Source organism: Manacus candei, unplaced genomic scaffold, assembly GCF_025592945.1.
Source record: "Manacus candei isolate 608988 ecotype Guabito, Panama unplaced genomic scaffold, ASM2559294v1 h1tg000049l, whole genome shotgun sequence".
In the NCBI taxonomy this organism is placed as follows: Eukaryota; Metazoa; Chordata; class Aves; order Passeriformes; family Pipridae; genus Manacus; species Manacus candei.
The window spans coordinates 5,419,696-5,440,189 of record NW_026138097.1 but is presented as its reverse complement, the minus strand read 5'-3'; the positions used below and the strand labels follow the sequence as shown (position 1 = coordinate 5,440,189).

The 20,494-nt window shown below is 43.8% G+C and overlaps 1 protein-coding gene across 3 annotated transcripts in view; it reads left to right on the top strand.

Annotated features, from left to right (window-relative positions):
• Positions 1 to 20,494, top strand: part of ADCY1 (adenylate cyclase 1) — a 664,242-nt gene that overhangs the window by 62,649 nt on the left and 581,099 nt on the right. For all 3 annotated transcript variants that reach the window (XR_007906518.1, XR_007906519.1, XM_051798873.1), the window contains exon 3: positions 7,269 to 7,387. Coding sequence is in view for 1 of the 3 variants with exons in the window: in XM_051798873.1 (XP_051654833.1) it covers positions 7,269 to 7,387 (119 nt within the window). In the remaining 2 variants the exon portion in view is untranslated. The remainder of the gene's footprint in view (positions 1 to 7,268; positions 7,388 to 20,494) is intronic.

Sequence of the window (20,494 nt, the reverse complement as noted above, 5' to 3'; positions counted from 1 at the left end):
TTTGGAGTTTCTGCTGACTAAGTAGAAACTGAATCTCAAAATTATATAGATGAGTTGACTTTGAAACAGTAATATTAATGTTTTATATGCATGTCTGATGCTTGTCTTCTCTGGGGAAAGAAAAGGTTTTTAATTATGATGGCACTTTCCATTTAAGTATAGTAATAACAAAAGAAGATCTGTGATAGATTGCAAAAACTGTTGGGTTAGATTTCATGTTTCATATTGTAAAAAATCTTGTGTAAATGATCAAAATGCTCCTCCTTTTCCTATTTGTCATCATTGTTGGATTGTTACTATAATAAACAAAAATATTCATGTTTTATCAGCCAAGAAACAAATATGTCAAACCTGGTTTTGTTATTTTTCTTTCTCCATTTTTAAAGTCTCTATGAAAATGCAGAAAACAGGATTCCATGGGTATGGAGTCTTTCCTGAATTATGTGGCTCAGTGGTAGGCACTGTGAGAAAGGACTAGGATCTGGAGAGTCATCCAGAGTTACTGCTTTCCCCAGCATGAGATTGGGAACCTCCAAGTCCCATTTAGAGCAAGTTCAATGAGACACAGCTCTCTACCATCCAGGTTAGGGCCCAGGCTCCCTGATGGGTGAGAGCAGCAGTGCTAACACACCTGTCTGGAAGGAGGAGTTCAGGAGGAACATAATGAAGCTGACTGAAAGAGACAGTTGTATCCATTACAGACCTGTTCTCATGGGATTGAAAAACATGCAAAGCAGTACATTTTTCTATGTGGCCCTTCAGCAGGTCCAGACTGTAACTTCATTCTCAAAATGAATTCCACTGGATGTGCTGTCTCAGTTTAATGAGACTGAAGTGTTTTGCTAAGGAGGATGAGTCATGAGCAAGACCAAACTCTTCCCTCTAAGCTATTGTAAATCAGAAATTAAGAGCTCCAATCGAGGAAGTATGGAGAAAGAAAAAAAATAACAGCCCTTTATTAAAGGATATATGTGTATTGGCAGAAAAACAATATAACACAAAAACAACTAAACAATAATCCTGTACCCAAAAGTCCCCTTCAAAAAGGAAACAGTTCAGTACCTTCCGCCTTTTGGCGCAATTCCAACCATGGCCAGCAGGGGGCGCTGTTGGATCACTGGAGGAGCAGAGCCTGCAGTGCTCGGTGCTGGTCAGCAGGGGGCGCTGTTGGGCTCTGGTGTGCGGGAGAAGCCAAAATGGAGATCTCCCTCCCCACCGAGAAGGGGAAGGGGAAAAGGGGAAAAAAAGGGGGCTTTTCCCATAAACTCATGCTGTCTGCAGCTGGCTGGGGCTGGGATTTTCCCGCTTTTGTCAATGGACATAAGCCACAGCCAACATGGGTGCAGAGGAGGAAAAGAGTGACCTTCTCCCCAAAAGGTTCCTCTGCAGGTGGGTCAAGCCTCTCCGATGAAATCCGAGCAGGTCTGGGCTGAGGGTAGAACAGGGTGCAGGAAAGCGGGGGCAAACAGGGGCCAGAAGCAGCCAGGTGACCAGACCAAAAACAAAGTGAACCTCAGACCCCTCTGACACACACTTTCCCTGAGTTAGGGCAAAAGTGAAGTGCCTCCTGTTTCCAAAGAGAGAAAAAAAACCAAACTACTCACCCCTCCCCACAGTCTTCAAAGGGCCATCAGCTTGGAATGGGGATCTGTTGACTAGTTCTTTTGTGTGGGTCAATCACCCAAGGCAAACTACCCTCCCCCATTCAACATCTTTCTTTTACAGCAATGCAAGGGAAAGAAAAATTCCCTGCTTGGGTTTTTAGAACAAATAAACCTATGACATATGCATATCCAGTAGCACGAAAGGAAAAGGAGAAATGAGATTCAAAGAACCAGAGAAAAATAACAGCCTGCAGCTCTGAAGCAATGCTACAGTTCCCTTGATTGCTTCTCTTCAGTATTTCAGAAAAAATGACAACTGTTTCTTTTGATAAAGTAATCTACATTGACTATAAATAATATTTCCATTTTGTTTTCTGTATATCTCACATGATAAACTACAGGAATACAATTTAGCATGGAGAAGTACAGCAAGTGTATCCAGTTTATGGGTAGAAGTTTTTGAGGAGTCATCCAACTGCACACCACACAGTTGGGAAGAGAGGAGAGGATGCTGGATAGGAACATTTAAGATCTTATTTCTGTGTTTGAGCCTTCTTTTCTGATGAAAGGAGAGTGGATTCATGAAAGGATTTACAGCTTGCTGAAGGAACTTAAAAATGTAGCACAGTCATTTCCCATACAGATGTCAAAATGAATAATTTTGTACAGTAGGAATAACTGCATAGTGTTGTTTGGGGAGCTGCATGAAATGATTCTAAATCAAGGTGAAAATTTCAAAGGACTTTGAGAAAGTCATAAGTATTTGGAAGCAGCAGTAAAATAAGAAAGAGAATGATTTTCAAAATGGGAAGAGAATGAGTATCTTCATTTGAAAACGGGCACAAGAAATATATTGGGAACATGCACTGGGGACTCCCACAAAAGCAGAGCTGGGGTGCCTGTGAGAGAGGCTGTCTAGGCCAGAGATGGGGATAGGAGAGGGAGTTGTGCTGGGAAGTGTCCAAACTGAAGAAAGCTGAAGAGAGTGTTGGGGCAGAATAGAGCCTGGAGACGATGGAATTTTTTGCTTCAATAGTCTCTGCTTGCTTCTTTCTGCTCCTCTCTCAGGAAAGAGAAATTGCACAACTGCTAGAGGGTGCTTGAGTCCCCTGCTATTTTAGAAGCCACACTTGTCCATCTTTAGCAGGATGGCTTCAGGCCTTCCCAGGAGGCTGCAGGCACCCTGCGCTCCTCATCCTTTTGCTGCTATCTCACTTGGTGCACAACAGTCAGAGAGGAACTCTGAAGATCATCCAGTCCAATCACTCCCTCAAAGCAGGACTGCCAGCAACACCAGGTCTGGTCAGCTTTGTCTTTGTCTAGTCTAGTGAAGTCTTGAATAATTACTAAAATTTTCCCTCAGGTCCAACCCAGAGTGAAAGTGGCAGTCCAGGAGTTTGAACTTACAATTAGATTTGAGAACGTTCCAAACAGCAAGTAGTAATATAGAGTCTTTTGGCCATTAACAATGGGGAACGCTTTTTTTTTTTAATCCATTTCTCTGCTTTTGTGTATTTTCCCTCTTTGTCATGATCGTTGTTGACTAGGGCCAAGGTAGCACTGAGCAGTTCTTAATTGGCTTGGTAGGCACATTTTAACATGTCTTGGAATCAAAATGAATGTTTGTTCTTTCTCTAATTTCTAGTGATGCTTCATTGCTGTGGGAGAAAGAAATCTGGATGTTTTTCTAGATTGAGTGTCCTTTTTAAAAACAACTATGTCTTCATTAATAGTGCAGAAATCCTCGTTAATGAGGATGAGACAATTGGCAGAGGCAGCCCAGTTTGGCATTCAAAATCCCAGACTAGGACTAGGAATGTAAAACATTGTGAATGAGGGAAATATAGGTCCTCATCTATAATTTTCTTTTCATAGTGAGATTTGTGCAGGGAATGCAAAATCATTTACTGACAATTACAATCTCAGAAAAGAATCTTTTTTTTCAGCATGTTCACTTTAGACCATGTTAATGATGAGTGAAGATTTACAGCAGGAGAAGAAAAGAGTACAAATACCTAAAATAGTGTAAGTTGGTCATAGGGCCAAAATTTAATTTTCTGGGTAGAAAACAGCTATAATAATCCTAAACAACATTGTGAATCAGTGCGAAAGGTAAAAACGTTAAAACATTTTTGTCTCTACTAGACCTATGTTTAAGAATATGTCACATGTTTGGGCCACCTCAATACAATATCATTTGTCACCATTAAGAAATTTTGCAACATGAGCGTTGTTTTATTTTGGTAAAAGTTGTTGCTAATTGATTAGTGCTCCCTGCATCACTTTTTCTATTTTTTTTCTTTCATCAACTGCCCCTGTCAGAGGCAACAACCACTCAATCATAAATGCCTGCACAAATATGACCAGTCTTGCTTTAGTTTTGTCAGCTGTTTCATTCAATGCACTATGCAGCCATGCACATCTAGTTTTCATTTTATTCTGGTTTTCAGATTATTTTTGTAATCAGATAGCCATACGGGAGCAAATGAAAAAATCAGACAACAATGGTACGACTTGCTGAATAGAGATCCAGGTGGAACCCTTTCCCAAAACTTCCAACAGTTATATTTTGTGTACATGAATTTACTCTTGCTGTTCCAAGACTGTAAGTCCTTCAGCATTCCTTAGACTGACCTGAAGTGCAATACCACTTTACTCGACAAATGAGATTTTGCCCCAAATAGAAGAGACTTTTCTTATATTCTTTCCAGTGAGCTAAAAGCTATCTTTTGTTTATTTTCAATGCTTCGATATTTTCCATTGTGGGGTTCTTCCTCACATTTTTCAGTCTCCTCTTCAGTGACAAATCCTTACAGTCGAGATACTGCTTCCCTTCTTGGTTTGAAAGGTCAGAAGCAGCTGGCCTTTGAGAAGGCCGTAATTGAGTCTTTCCTTGCTCGGTGAGTCTGAAGCTTCTAACCCTCTTTGTAAAGACTCTACAATTCTTTTTCAGTAATCCATCTTTTTTTTTTTCCCCTCATCTCTAATGAAAAAAGCAAGCCACCACAATTTGATTAAGGATCTTCATATGCTCCCGCCACGTCTTATAACTGTCAAGCTAACGTGCATAGGATTCATCATTTTTGTAGCCTCTCTTAATACATCTGACGTCTGCGCATTTCAAATCTGTCAAGTGCTGCATCCTGCAGCTCTGCAATGTTGCTTTCACAGTAATGATTCTTATTACTTCCCTGGATTCCATGCTATTTGCCATGCACTGCAGAAGTTATCTATGATCTTTTCATTCTCATCTTGTATTGAAATTGTGTTTGCAGGCCATAGAAGAGATATTCTGTTAGCATTAGTCTCTGTAAGAGTCTGTTGGTATAATTTTTGTTTGCTTGTTTGTCTGATTAAGTCTGACTTTCTAGGAAACAGAAGCTGAAAACCTGATCTTCATAACAGTTTTGGAATTTAAATGGCAAAAATCTTGTTTAATATGCTCACTGAAGGAGAAGAGACAGAGAATATTTAGTCCTTATGAGACATTGTAAATTTCATATCCAGAACAGTACTTATGAAATTCCAGCATCATTTCGGGTTTATGCCATCTTAAGCACCAGAGAATTTAACCATCAGTCCAAATTTCTCTCTTGTATGGATTATCTGTTGCCTGATAGGTGGTCAGCTCATTTTAAAACCCCAGTTATATTTCACTTAAAACTATAAATCAACTGTAAGACACAAGTAGCGGGCAACGGAGCTTCACAAGATCCACTGCTGACAAAATATTTGGTTGGGATTTTAATCCAAATTTTGGGTTACCCAAATACAATTCTGTTGCAGAAATACAAGCATACCTAATAAATTAAAATAAAAATTATAGTAAATACCATTTTCTACTAAAATGTGAGATGCTTTGGTTAATCAGAAATTGCTATAAGCATATATTGTTAACAAATATTTAATTTCATCTTATTCTTTGCAATATTCTTAGTATATATATAAGAACGGTAGGAAACACACTTGATCCTTAGCCTCAAGACAATGTGGCTGCCACAAACATATGAAGGAACTTTAGTCTACAGTAAGTATCAGGGCAGTTCTGTAAAGTTTAACTTAATAAATATTATTAAATATATTAAATTATAAATATTCCGTGTGTCTTCTTCCAAAAGAAACTGTAAAATTAGAAATTTTGAGTATTATTTAATGGTTTTGACTGGTGAACATGTGCATGTGAGCAATACAAAGCATTTGTCTGTGCAGATACCCTCTTCAGAGTGTTAATTGTTGCTCCTTACTTATTTAATATCATGTGAATAAAAGAAGGATGTGGTTGGGCCAAAATATGCAATTCTGTGATGTCTCACAGCTGCCATTATAGTGGCTCTTGATTGTCAGATAACAGAATCATAGAATAGTTGAGGGAACTCTGGAAGTCATCTGGTCCAGCCACCCTGGCCTCCAGGATGAGATCCTTCATTACTTTTCCAGTACCCAAGGTGAAACTGACTGGCCTGTAGTTCCCTGGGTCCTCCTTATTGCCCTTCTTGAATACAGAAGTGACATTTTCTTTCCTCCAGTCTTCAAGCAATTCTCCCAGTCACCATGTTGACTATCAGGAATGGCCTTAGAACGGCATCTGCCAGTTCACTCAGTGCTTGCTGGTGCATCCTGACAGGGGCCATGGACTTACTTCTATCCAGTTTGCTTAATTACTTCCTGGCCTAATCCTCTTCCACCAAGGGTACATCTTCCTTGCTCCAGCCTTTCCCTTTGTTGTCTGGAACTTGGGATTCTTGAATCAGATTGGATGTGGTTATGTGAATTCTTTCAGACTGTTGCCATGGCTGAAACTAGCAGGTCTGATGGATACTACATTTTGTCTTAAATGGCAAGGATTTTCTTTGTGAAAATAAAACTTGAATAGGTATCCAAGGATACTTTACAGCACCTAAGACCAACAGATGCAGATTTGCCAGGTGATACCTGGCAAATTTTCCACATATTCTTTTGTGGAAAAAACTACACAAGGCTTTATAGTCAATACTGACAAGATCCAAAACATTAGAGATCTTTTTTATGCAGGTTAGTGACCCATGCAAAAAATTTCTCTGTGAATATTGCAAGAAGATGTGTGTCTAACTAGGGTTTTGTACTGATGCATTTCATTCCTGAGCTGGTTGGAACAGACATTGCCACACTGGATAAGATGCTGCTAAAACTGTACCTCTATTACTGTTCTCCTGAATTAGACAGTGAATAAATCCATCATCCACTCTCACTACTTAATAACCAGCTGTCATAGTTCTTGTAATGTAACACTTTCATTAAATCCAGGAAGAAATAGGACACACAAAAGCATAGCAAATAATCCTGGGGAGTCTTTCCCAGACAGATAAATGCTACTAACAATAAAGTAAGTTGTTATTATTAGCAATGTAACGTTAATGAAAATTATGGACTATTAGCTGCTCTTGAAGCTGCCTCTTTCTGTGTAGTTTTTTTATTTTATTTTCTTTTTTAGTGCAGAAGACTTTAAAAAAGACATTCACACAGTTTTCAGAAGTTTGAGAGAAATGGCTCATCTTATTTATATAGCAGAAATTTTAAGGAAGCAGATTAGATTAGGAAAAGATTGTCTAGCTAAATAGTTTAAACCTTTTGAAAAGTGGTCACACACTATACCACAAAAGTGATGTTGTTTATGTTTTCTTTTAGGAACGTCTCTTGATGAGTCTGTTGCCCAGAAATGTTGCAATGGAAATGAAGGAAGATTTCCTGAAGCCTCCTGAAAGGATTTTCCACAAGATTTACATTCAAAGGCATGACAATGTGAGGTAGGATTGATTCTGCCCATGAAATAAACTAAAGAAGAGAATATTTAGTACAAGGACAGTGATGCATAATTGCAGTCAGGTTTCAGAGGAAAAAACTCCAAGCAGTACAGTGAAGATTTATCTTTTATACAGACTGGGAGAATGGATGCACTAGGAAGACTTAATAGTCTTCTCAGGAGTTAATAAGGAATCAATAAATGTCTTAGAATAGTAGTGCTGGGAGACAGACAACTTTTTCCAAGTGACTAGTCATTGGTTTTGTACTGTGTTATGTTTTGGGTGAATAGGAGTATTTATTTTACATGGTAGCTTTTACACATATTTTCTATAATAAGATTAATTATTTCTATTGCAATAGATTTTTCCGGTTAATAGCATGGAAACACAGAAAGAAAGTGTGGTTTGAACTTAAAAAAATGTGTATTTGTCAACATCATTTGAGGATTTCCCCTCAGAGGTTATTGAGGAAGTTCAATTCTACTTCTTGCTCTCATTCAGTATAAGACCGTTGTGCAAATGCTCTCATTTATACTGTTTGTTCCTAAAGTGCATTCTCATTTGCTATTCTTCCTTGCCCTCTGAAACAAATTCCTTAAAGGCCTTGTCTGTATTTTATCATACTGCCTCCAAGTGCCTTGCTTCCACATCAAAAGCAGTGTCAAAGAGGTTCAATTGCTGTCATGGTTGCACTAAGCAAGGTGAAGGCTTAGTAAGTGATGTCACAGAGCTGCCTTGATTTGCACTGTGTACTTGTAGCAAAGGAGTAAACTCTTTTAGTACCTTCTCCTCTCCCTCATCCACTAGTAAGTTCCTTCTCTTGAGATTCAGTCTATCTCTCATCAAGCTGGCTTTAATATTTGCAAGGACCACTTCCTAGTGACTAAGTTGTAACTAAAAGCATTTCTGTCAGTGAGAGAAACAGAGATGGCTGTGATGAGAGAGTTCAGAAGTTTGACAAATTAGGTCAGTTTTACACTGTAAAACTGAACATTATTGAATTAAAAATTACTCATTAGTTGCTTACTTCATGCAAATGGTTAACTCTTACATAATGTTGATCTCATCATTCTGCATACAAACCTCTTAGTTTTTAACAATCAGTTTAAAGTTTGTTCTAAATGTATAGTACCCCAGAGCTGATGCTGCAAAGTTAGCAATGTTGTTTACAGTCTTTGATGGTTCTCAATTGTAACGTTGCGGTCTTTATATGATAAAGAATGATGTACGCTCTTCGTGAGGTGGAAATCAAAGAGGCTTTATTTGAATTTTGCTCCCCCTTTTATCCCCTAAAACCATGTGACCTTCTAACCAATGGGGGTGTCTGTCCCTGCGCATGTCCCTTGATTCCCCTGCCCCTGGGACACGTCTCCTACATCACCCCCTTCTCAATTATTTAAGAAGGTCACAAAAACAGTGCAACAACAACAATGCAAACAATCAGAACAGTACATTGTAAACTACCAAAGCTTGCAATGACCCAGCACATCGCTTGCTTTGGCCTCTTATACCTCTATGGTAAACTTTATAAAACTGTCTTATATTCCCAAAGGGTAGTGCAACTTGGAGAAATAACTTTATTAACCTAGGGGTCCTAGCTCAACTGTGCATACTTATAATCTGTATTAATCTGAGAGTCTAAATAACTGGGGAGTTCAGCTTTATTTAAGAAATAGGATAAGCTTAGCAAAACTAAATTCTCCTAAAGTGACCATGTGGTGGAGGTAGTGTTATTTTGTGAGGTGTTTTGTTTTCAATACACTTGTCCAGTCAAACAACTCTCTTATTCATTCACACTCTCATTCACTGACGGCCGTCGTCCATTCATCACACACACATTCATAGGTTTTTTACAGACTGCTTTTTACCGCACTGGTCATCCTTAAATGTAAACCTGAAGCGTAAACATAACTCTTTTATAACTTCTGAGTTACTCTGGTTCTTGCTGCTGTAGTTGTGTACCTAGGTAGGGTCTAACACACCTGGAAGGAATCCATTTAAGCTCTTTTCCTGCAGGCACACAGGCATAGCCTCGTCCCCAAGTGACGAGATTTAATGGTCCCATCCACTGCCCTGAAATCAAATCTCTTACCATGACTGGTGGTCTGGGGGAGGCAAAAGCCTGAGGCTTGTGCTGCCTTTCATACCTGCTTCTTTCAGCGCTGTCACAATTTAAAAAATTGAAAACATACGTGGCTTTCCACAGACATTCTTGCGGGCTACACAGATTCCCCCCTTTTTTTGTTTATCTAATATGTGTTTCAGTGTGTGATGTGCCCTTTCAATAATTGCTTGTCCGAAGGAGGAGTGTGGAATACCTGTGATGTGTGAAGTTTCCCTATTTGATAGGAAGTAAAGCTGTTTTATTGTCAGTTTTTATTTGATTTGGGGTACTCAGGGTTGTTAAGCAACTAAGCCAGTGCCTTATCACATCCTTGGCCTTTTCCCCTGTGTGTGCTGTGGCAGTTATGTATTGGGAATGTGTATCTACATGTACATATTTTAATGTGCCAAATTTGGAGATTTGTGTGATATCTGTTTGCCAAATCTCATTTGCCATTAACCCTCTGGGGTTAACACTTTTCTGAGATGGCCTGGGTGTGATTTTCTGACAGTCTGGGCATGATATGATGATGTCTTGAGCCTTATTGAGTGTTATCTGAAATTGTCTCTTCAGAGAATGTGCGTTCTGATGGAAAAATGAATGAGACAATTTCGCTTGCTCGAAGACTCTAGGTATGGTGTTCAACATTGCTGCTTTGTCAGAGTCTCGGTTCTCGTCAGCTATTGGCCCTGGCATGTCACTGTGTGACCTTGCGTGCATTATATAGAAATCAAACTTTATATGATTGACAAGAAACCATACAGAACGCATTTCAAACAAGTGAGGGTTAACAATATCTCGAAGAAACAAACTCTTGAGACAGGAGACTAACTTTGCAGTATAACAGCAATCAGTTACATATCAATAGGTTGTTCAGAAAATTTCCCTAAGGCAATGCAAATGGCAGACAGTTCCAGAACCTGTACAGAACCTTGGTTCATGGTCTGTACCTCTCGTTCCCATTGTCCTGTGTCAGGATTTTACCCAAGTCACTACAGCTTTTTGTGTTCTTCCTAGATGCATGTGTGAAGGCCCTGAGGCCTTTCACTGGTTCATGTTTGCATCTGGTTGTGGCCTTTAAAGGCAAACTACCAATTTCTGCCCACAACCTGTGTTTAGGGAGATGAATTGAGATGTCACCATCAAAGCCTGCCAAGGCAGTCTGGAATCCTGCATCCTCAGCTGGTATCCAATTGAAGTTGTTCTTTGTAGCTGGGATGTAGATGACGGCAGGGTCTCTCCGTCCAGTTCTTGTAATTGTCTTCTGCCTTTAATGACAAGCTTGGCAAACATTTCATTAGTAGTCCACACAGTTTTAGGTGGTGTGTGGGGCAGAAACAGCCACTCTAAAATTTATAGTGGGTCTTTCTCAGTCTGATCCCACTGAAACAAAACTGCAAATGGCTGGTACCTACTGGGAACAAGGGCTAGGCAGATTTGCAGTTCAGGATTTCTCCTTCTGCCATGTCTGCCTTCTATTGCCTTGGCACGAATGTCTAATGCCTGCTTTGCCTCTGCTGTCAGAGACCTGTTAGACGTTAGGTTGGAGTTCCCCTTTAGCAGCTCAAATAGAGGGTATAGCCCCTCTGGGGTTATGCCTAAAACAGGCCTTAACCAGTTGATGGCTCCCAGAAGTTTTTGCAACACATGTAGAGTGTTTTTTACCTCGAGCTGCAGTGGCTGTGGAGAAATTTCCTGCTGCGTGACTTTCCATCCAAGGTAAGTCCAGGGCTGCGATGGCTGGATTTTCTCTGGAGAACCTGCAACCCTGCATCTTGGACAGCTTTGATTAGAGCAGTAAGAGTAAATGGCAGTTCATTCTTTGTGGCCGTGGTTATTAATATGTCATCTGCATAATGGTGTATGATGGCTGTTTGATTTTTCGTTGGGCTATTTTGCATCCCCTGAAGAAGGACAACCCAGCAATAGCTTTGCATGGGCTGTGCTTTGTTTAAGACCATGATGGAAAAGGCAAGCCTTGGCACATTCTCAGGGTGTAGGAAGGTGACAAAAAGGCAGTTTTCTAAGTTAATGATTAGTGGTGGCCACTTTGCTGGAAGCATAGCAGGTGAGGCAAGTCCAGGCTGTGATGCTTCTGTAGGCTCTATGACTGCGTTTACTGCTCTTAACATTTGCAGTGTTCTCCACCTCTCACCTTTCTTGGGGGTGCAGAATACAGGGGTATTTTTGGGGCTGGTTGTTGGCACATTGTGGCTTGCCTCAAGCTGCTTCCTCTCTTGCTCATGAAAGCAGTTGGCAAAGAAGAGGATGGCGAGCAGCACAGCAGCAAGCAGTGTGATGCTCATGGCGTGGTCCCTGCCTCGCCCACAGCACCCTTGGTATGACTCAGCCCATTCCCTGCTGTTTAGGTACTTGTGGGATGTTGTTGCTAAGGGTCTCCAAGGACAATCTCTTTGAAAGTGGTCAGGGTCATCACATCTAATACAACTCACTCTATGTCTGGCCTCTTCTTGTACTCCTATCTGGGCGCTTAGGGTTGCAGTTAAAGGGGTAGACTGGTGCTCCACAGAGCCAACTCTTTGGTAGGGTCAAACCAGCTCAGCAATGCTGTAGCTCTGCCTTTCAGGAAGGGCTTGCATAGCTCTTTTACAGCCTGTGTTCACCTTTTCAAAAGCCAATTGCTTATACATCATCTCTCTGGCTTTATTTGTACTCAACTTGCTTGTTTAAAGTAGATTGCAGCCGATCTAAGCATCTTGAATTTGGTTCAGTACAACCTTGTAACACTTTTGTGGAGGACAGGTTGCTATCTTGGTCTGTAGTGAGAAGGTTTTTCATGGCTTTCAGGGCCTGTTTGGCTATTACTCTGTACATTTCCTGGGGATAGGTTGATTGGGCATCTACCATGCTGTAATTTCCCTCTCCGGTTAGTTGGTTTGTTGTTATGCCTGCTTGGGTGTTAGTTGCATACTTAGCACAATTCTCCCTATAGTCAGCTAACCGGACTGTATATTGGGTATATTAAGGACTAATTTCATTAGATTCTTCCAGTCATGTGGGGTGAAAAAATAGGTGGAACTCAATGTCTCCAAATACTTGAAAGTACTGGTTAAGGACATGCCAGCATCTCTTACCGACTGCCTCAATTTCTTTGTAGCTTTATATGGCAGAGGCTGGAATTGAGGGGGCTGACGTTGGCTAAAATGGATTGAGCATGCGTGAATATCCTTCAAGCTTCCCACTCAAAATGCCTCATCCCGACATTGCTCACACTTGTTAACTGACCTTCCCCTGTTTGCCTCCTAGCTCCCTCCCGGTGGAACCATCTCTGGTCCCTCCTCCTCATCCCCCTTTACCTCCCCCCCTGTGGTCCCAGTGAGCCCAGTTCCCTGTGGGTGGGTGGTGGTGGGTGGTGGTGGCAGTGAGGGGAAGGGGCCTCCCTCCCCCTTGTGCCTATGTGTGGGGCGGGGCAGCATTGGGGCTGTAAGAGATGGATCGGCTTCTGTTCCATTTGGCAGGCAAGATGGCTGCATGCACCCCGAAACACGAGGTCGCTGATCATCTGCAGCATGGGGGGGCAGAGATGCTGGGTTACCCCCCTCATTACTGCAACAGGGTCCCCTGCGCTGATCCCATGGGCAGGGATTTCACATATAAGGGTTCGTTCCCTCCCGGGAACCTGTGTCTCTGTGGCTTTCAGCTACTGACCTGTAACTTAACTCACGAACAGCTCCTCCCCCTCCCCCTCGTGGACCTCATGCGTTTGTCCTACGCCTAGGGGTTGGGCTGCTGCTAGCAGTGTGGGCAGGAGGGTGCGTGTTGGTGTTGGATGCTTGTATTGTTCATTTGTAGGCTCTGTGTAGTGCAGACATTATGATTTGCCAGGCTGAAAAGGCGTTGTCAGCCTGGGGGTCCCCCCCCGGGCTTTTAGTTTTATGAGGTTTCATATTTTATGCCAAATCTCTATGTGAAGAGCTCCCTCTAAGGGCAACTTAGGCACTGCTGCTTTAATGAAACGTACAAGCTCTGTTAGTTCAGCCCTTGTGGTTTGTATGTGGTATGGTTTTAGCAGAATGGCTAGTGCATCTGTGTCTTGTGAGGTTTCCGTGGAAACAAAGCTTCCCATGTTTACCTTAGTCTCTGAGCTGTAGGTACATGTGGGTGGGGTCCTTTGTCTGGCTGCTGAGTTTAGTTTCGCTTTCTCAGTCACTGTTTTTTTTTCTGGGGCTTTTTTCTTTCGCCGTCTGTGTCAGTGTCCAGGGGCTCTCTGGCTCTTGTAGCTGCTCCGGCGGCTTGTTGGCGACAGTAGACAGTGACGGGGGGGTCCCTCAGTGCAGCGCAGGGTCAGCGCGGCTCCGGTGGCAGAGGCGGCAAAAGGTTCCTTCAGGGTCTACATGGCTTCTGGTGGGTTTCTCCTCGGCGTAGAGGCTTCACGCCATGGTTATAGGCATGTGTGGGTCGGCAGGAGGTGGCTCCGGGACTCTCCCAGTCCGCTGGGCGGTGCGGGGGCTCCGGGTGCTGGCGGGGTCTTGCAGTGCGGCTTCGGCGGGTCCTGCACAGCTTTTTAGCGTGGTGCAGGGCCAGTGGAGGCGGCGGTCCCAGCGCAGGGTCCCTGCGGTGGCTCCCACGGCGGTGGGAAGGGAAGGGAGGTGGCCGGCGGCACATGTGTGGTTCGGCCGTTTCTCCGCGCTTGCAAATTGAGGCACGTGCGGGGAGAGGGGCGGTGGGTCGGCAGGTCTTGGGGTCCCCAGGGCATCCGGGGGGGCGGCATGGAGCAGCTTAGCTGCCTCTGCATGGGTCTCTGTCGCTTTTTAGCTGTGGAGCGCCCAGCGGCGGCTCACGAGGTATACACAGCAGCTCCAAGCCCCCCTTGGTGGGGGCTGGGGGTTGCAGTGTTGGTAACTCACTCAGCTTCGCTGTTTTGCTGCCCGCTTCTACCTGCATGGTCCCCGGTCCCTCTCTTCGCTGCCTGCCATTCCGTTTCTCCTTTTTCTTTTCTTCTTCTTTGTTCCTGTGTACATTTCCCTAATATTTTTGAGCTCACTATATTAACTTTCCGTTTCTCATATGCGACTGAGATAATGGTTTTACAGACGTCTAAGTTTTTTTCAGTGAAAATTCCCGTCTCCAGACAATTGAGACGATAAACGGAATTACCGATTTTTGTGCCTGATTCAGGATATGCTAAACTAACCTAATAAAGGTTTCGAGTCCCAAGTTCAGGTGCGCCACGTGTAGCGTTGCAGTCTGTATATGATAAAGAATGATGTACGCTCTTCGTGAGGTGGAAATCAAAGAGGCTTTATTTGAATTTTGCTCCCCCTTTTATCTCCTAAAACCATGTGACCTTCTAACCAATGGGGGTGTCTGTCCCTGTGCATGTCCCTTGGTTCCCCTGCCCCTGGGACACGCCTCCTACACTCAGTTGCCAAAGTCAGAGTTGAGAGCTCTTGAAGGACACATTCAAAATCCAGTCGGCTGTCTTCCTCCTTCCCTTTTCCTCGTTCATGCCTCATGCTTTTATGGTGTTGCACTCCCTACCAATGCTGTTTGCATTTTTTCTTTTTCCTGCCAATCTTCCATCTTTGAGTGATGTCCTGCCTTTCTATTTGCAGTCACTTGTGCTAATCAAGTCTCATGTTTTGGTGCTTGGGTGTCTTCTACTTTGGCCCTTTGGTGATCACATTCCCTATATACTTATAAAAATTTTGTCTAGTTATACCATCAAAGTGCTATGAAATATATGTATATTGCTGATTGCACTTATATTCAGGGTCAAGGTGGGCTAATGGTAATTATAACATGATTGGTGTATTTATATCTTGTATATGTCAAAAGTATCTGCATTCATTACAGTGTGAGTGGTCATCTTAAACAGACTGCTTTGCAACTGGACTGGTTGGTTATAACACTTTTAAGTCCTCCCTTGTGCTGAAATCTTTTAGAAATGTAAACTCAGGAGTACTCTTTTTTTCCCCCACATGATATATTTTTTCACATAACCACTAAAGCTTCTGTGACTTATCCACTGATTCAATGCAGAGTTTATAAAAGTTTTGGAATCCAAATACCCTGTCTGGAGATGTGAACTCATTCTCTGACATTAAAAAGGTGCTTTTGGGGCAAATGGAGGCAAAGTAAAATGGTGAACCTGCGCGGCCGTGGGGTGGACCCTGCTCCCGCGGGTCCCGCGCGGCCCGGGGTCACCCCCGGTCCCCTCCCCCCCAGCGGGGAAAGGAGTGAGGGAGCTTCGCCGACGTGGCCCTGTGCCGTCTTGAGAAAGGAGAGAGAGGAGAGTGGAAGCCTCGGAGTACACAGAGGTTTGCCGGTCTGGTCTGGGGAAGGGGGATGGGGGAGGTGAAGGGTACCAGGCAGGCTGTGGGGGTCCTCGGACTGGAGGGTGGTCAGGTAAGTAGTGCGTGGGAAGATATGAGGAAACACGGTGGGGGGAGGACAAGATCAGGGTGGTTAATAGTTTCCTTTGGGGCTTGGAGATCTTGGCCAGGCTGGGGCCTGGAGAGGTCCTCGAGCCCTAGGTGGGTACGGTGGCCAGAACAGTTTTGCTCGTTTGTTTTTGGCTCACCTGAGGCTACTGCCCAGGTTTGGTATGTCCTGGATTTATTTGTTACATCCTGAAAGGTTGGTCAGGACAAAGGGCTGATCCTGGGTGTTTCCCTGGGATTGAATATAGACAGATGGCAGAAAACTAGGTAGTGTAAACTTGCCCTAATTGTTTTTAATAGTAGGAGTGCAGCCTGTGTACCCCTATGTGGTTGCGAGCTATGCTGGTGATGGTACATGCCTTCGGTAGGGTCGCCCATGCCAGACAGGTCAAAACTGTAGGGTCGGATGCAATAAATCTGTGGGCAGGATGAGCTCGTTAGCCTTCTGGCAGTCATCCTAGGAGAAGGACAACTCTAATCCCAAACCCAGGCAGATGGAGCTCGCTTAGCCCTGTAAGGCCATCCATCTAAGAGAAGGTCACTCTAATCAAACCTACGTCCTGAGGACCTTGCTGCCACTGTCCAAGCTCACTCGGCCCTGGCAGATGAACCTCAGGATTAAAGGGTGGGTTCAGTTCCGCGCATACTGCATCTCACCTAAAAATCCATTGTGCAGGCTTGAAGGCTTTACCCACATGCAAAAAGTCCTGTAGCAACAGGTGAGGGTTGAAACGGCAGGTGAAAAGTGCACTGGAAGCCGCAGACCCAACCCTGCATGGAGGTGGTTCAGGATATTGGTCATTTGAGACTGACCGGAGATGACAGTCTCTTGGGGCAGCACCCTGAACGACCAAGTGGCCTTTTCAAGGACAGCACTGCTTGCTCCACTCGGAGAGGGGCCTAGAAAAGGTGGCCTAAACAAAGTTCATCTCCACTTTCACCCAGTTGGTTAACTGCAGACCAACGGGCATCTTCTTCCAATGCGGTTGCACAAAGATCAAAAGACAAAGGCACACACCTGCCTCCAAAGGTGTACCTAAATTAACTCTAGCATGTTGGAACATCAGAACCACACTCGATTCTGCGGATAGCGGACGTCCTGAGTGACGTTCTGCCCTAATTGCCCATGAACTGGCTCGTCTCAACATCGACATTGCTGCTCTCAGTGAAGTTCACCTTCACGAGGAAGGCAGCCTCAGAGAACATGGTGCTGGTTACACACTCTTTTGGTCAGGTAAGCCCAGAACCGAAAAACATCTCTCAGGTGTCGGCTTCATGATCAAAAACTCTATTCTTCCCAAACTCGAAAATCTGCCGACGGGTCACTCTGACCACATTATCTCCCTATGTCTTCCACTACACAACAACCAACACGTCGTCCTCTTCAGTATATACGCCCCAACTCTCCAAGCTGACCCTGCTGAAAAAGATAAATTTTACGCTGACCTGTGCCACCTTACCCAAAAGGTGCCTGCAGATGATAAGGTCATCATCCTTGGTGATTTCAATGCCAGAGTAGGAAAGAATTTTGATGCCTGGAAAGGAATATTAGGCAAGCATGGTGTTGGAAACTGCAACGATAATGGTCGACTCCTGCTAGAATTCTGTGCAGAGCAACAGCTCACCATCACTAACACTATCTTTCAGCAGAAAGATAGACTGAAGACAACCTGGATGCACCCCAGATCTAAGCATTGGCACCTCATCGATTATGTCCTAGTGCGACGGAGAAATGTTCGCGATGTCCACCATACCTGCGTGATGCCCAGTGCAGAATGCCAAACAGACCATCGACTTGTGCGCTGTAAACTCAACTTTAATCTCAAATTCAAACCTAAAAGGGGCAGTATCCCAAGGAGGAGACTCCAAATTAACAATCTCCAATCAGCCACAGTTAGAGACAGTTTCCAGGCAAACCTTCAAACTAGGCTTGAAAACCATTCCACAGATTCTGCAGATTCCTCTCCTGAAACAATTTGGCACCATATTAAGAACAGCATCCTGCAATCCTCCGAAGAATTCTTAGGGTTCTCCCTCAAGAAGAACAAGGACTGGTTTGACGGAAATAATCAAGAAATCCAGGACTTGCTGAGGAAGAAGAGAACCGCCCACCAAGCACACCTTGCACTGCCATCCTGTCACGCAAGAAAAACAGCCTTTTGTCTTGCATGCAGCAAGTTCCAACAGAAACTCCGCGACATCCAGAACAAGTGGTGGACCGATCTAGCTGAAAAACCTCAATTATGCGCAGATACAGGTGATCACAAAGGTTTCTATGAGGCCTTAAAAACAGCATACGGGCCTACATACCAGGTACAAAGCCCTCTACTCAGCGCTGATGGTCAAACACTTCTGGCAGATAAAACCTCCATTCTGAATCGATGGTCTGAACACTTTCAGACTCTACTCAGTAGCAACCGTGTAGTCCAAGACTCAGCTATTCAGTGCATCACACAACAACCAGTGAAGTATGAATTGGATACTGCTCCCACTTTGGGAGAAACCCTCAAGGCCATACAGCAGGTGAAAATTGGCAAGGCAGTTGGGATTGATGGAATTCCACCTGAAATCTGGAAACATGGGAGCCTTGCACTCCACACCAAATTTCATGAGTTTGTGGTGCGCTGTTGGGAACTCGGCAAACTACCATCAGACCTTTGTGATGCAGTCATCATCACCTTGTATAAGAAGAAAGGAATTAAATCTGACTGCTCAAACTACCGTCGTATTACTCTGCTCTCCATTGCTGGCAAAATCATGGCTAGAATACTCTTGAACAGACTAATACCCGCTATAGCAGAAGGAATCCTTCCTGAAAGTCAGTGTGGTTTCAGAGCCAACAGGAGTACCACAGATATGGTGTTCGTTTTCAGACAACTGCAAGAGAAATGTAGGGAACAGAACAAAGGTCTTTATGTAACCTTTGTCGACCTCACCAAGGCTTTCGATACTGTGAGCTTTAGAAAAGGTCTGTGGCAGATTTTGGAACGTTTAGGATGTCCCCCCAAGTTCCTTAACATGATCATCTCACTCCACGAGGATCAACACGGTCAAGTCAGATATGGCAATGCACTTTCTGAGCCCTTTTTAATTAAGAATGGTGTGAAACAAGGCTGCGTTCTCGCTCCTACCCTATTCACAGTCTTGTTCAGCATGATGCTTCAAAGGGCCATGGCAGATCTCAATGATCAGGACGGTATCTACATTCGATATCGTACTGATGGAAGTCTATTCAATCTAAGGCGTCTGAAGGCCCACATCAAGACCTTAAACCATCTTGTCCAGGAGCTGCTTTATGCTGATGACGCTGCCCTTGTCGCCCACACAGAAGCAGCTCTGCAGTGTTTAACATCCTGCTTTGCAGATGCTGCTGAACTCTTTGGGCTGGAAATCAGCTTAAAGAAGACAGAGGTTCTCCATCAACCTGCACCTCTGGAAGTCCCCCATCATCCCCACATCACCATTGGCCAATCAGAACTCAAATCAGTTCAGCAGTTTAGTTACCTAGGCAGCCTCATCTCCTCAGATGGTAAGATTGATGGAGAGATAGACAACAGGCTAGCAAAGGCATACAGTACTTTTGGAAAACTCCACAAGAGTATGGCGTAATAAACACTTGAAGAAAAGTACCAAGATCAGTGTTTACAGAGCCATAGTGCTGTCTACTCTCTTGTATGGTTCCGAATCATGGGTCATCTACTGCCACCACCTGCGTCTCCTAGAACGCTTCCATCAATGCTGCCTCTGAACAATCTTAAACATCCACTGGTCAGATTATGTGACCAATACATCTGTTCTAGAGCAAGCAGCAATCACAAGTATAGAAGCCATGTTGCTGAGAACACAGCTGCGTTGGGCAGGGCATGTCTCAAGGATGAAGGACCACCGCCTCCCTAAGATCTTGCTTTATGGTGAACTTGCCACTGGCTGCCGCAAGAGAGGAGCCCCGAAGAAAAGATACAAGGACTCCCTGAAACAACATCTCAGCCTTGGCCATATTGATCACCATAACTGGTCTACTCTGGCCTCAAATCGGGAGGCCTGGAGACACACCATCTATAACGCAGCTGTCTCCTTCGAGAACACACGCAGGATCACTCTCGAGGAAGAAAGGCAACGCAGAAAGAACCGTGTATTGCAGAATACACCATCTAAGGAGTCTTTCTGCTGTGCCTTTTGCAATCGGATATGTCTGTCACGTATTGGCCTCATAAGCCACCAGTGTGCCTGTAGCAAATGTGGATAGAGCCTTCCCAAATCTTCATTCGCGAAGCCCAGCCATGATGAAAATGGTGTCATTTTAATGTCAAAGGTAAGATCCTCAGAGAAGAGAACTGAAAACAGGACACCCCCTTCACCATCTGTACTATAAGAAACTGTCTTGCCTTTTATTTCAGTAAAGCAACTACTGTATCATTAAATATATATATATATATATATATATATATATATGGGGTGAAATAGTGTCCAGAAAGTACCCAGCAAGCTGTGGCTAGCATGTCCCAGTAGACCAGAGTTTCATTCCGGAAGTTTTGTGACTATGCAGATCAGAAGGATGCAAGGCAACTCCCAGCAGGTGCCACCCTGACACCAGTGTGGACA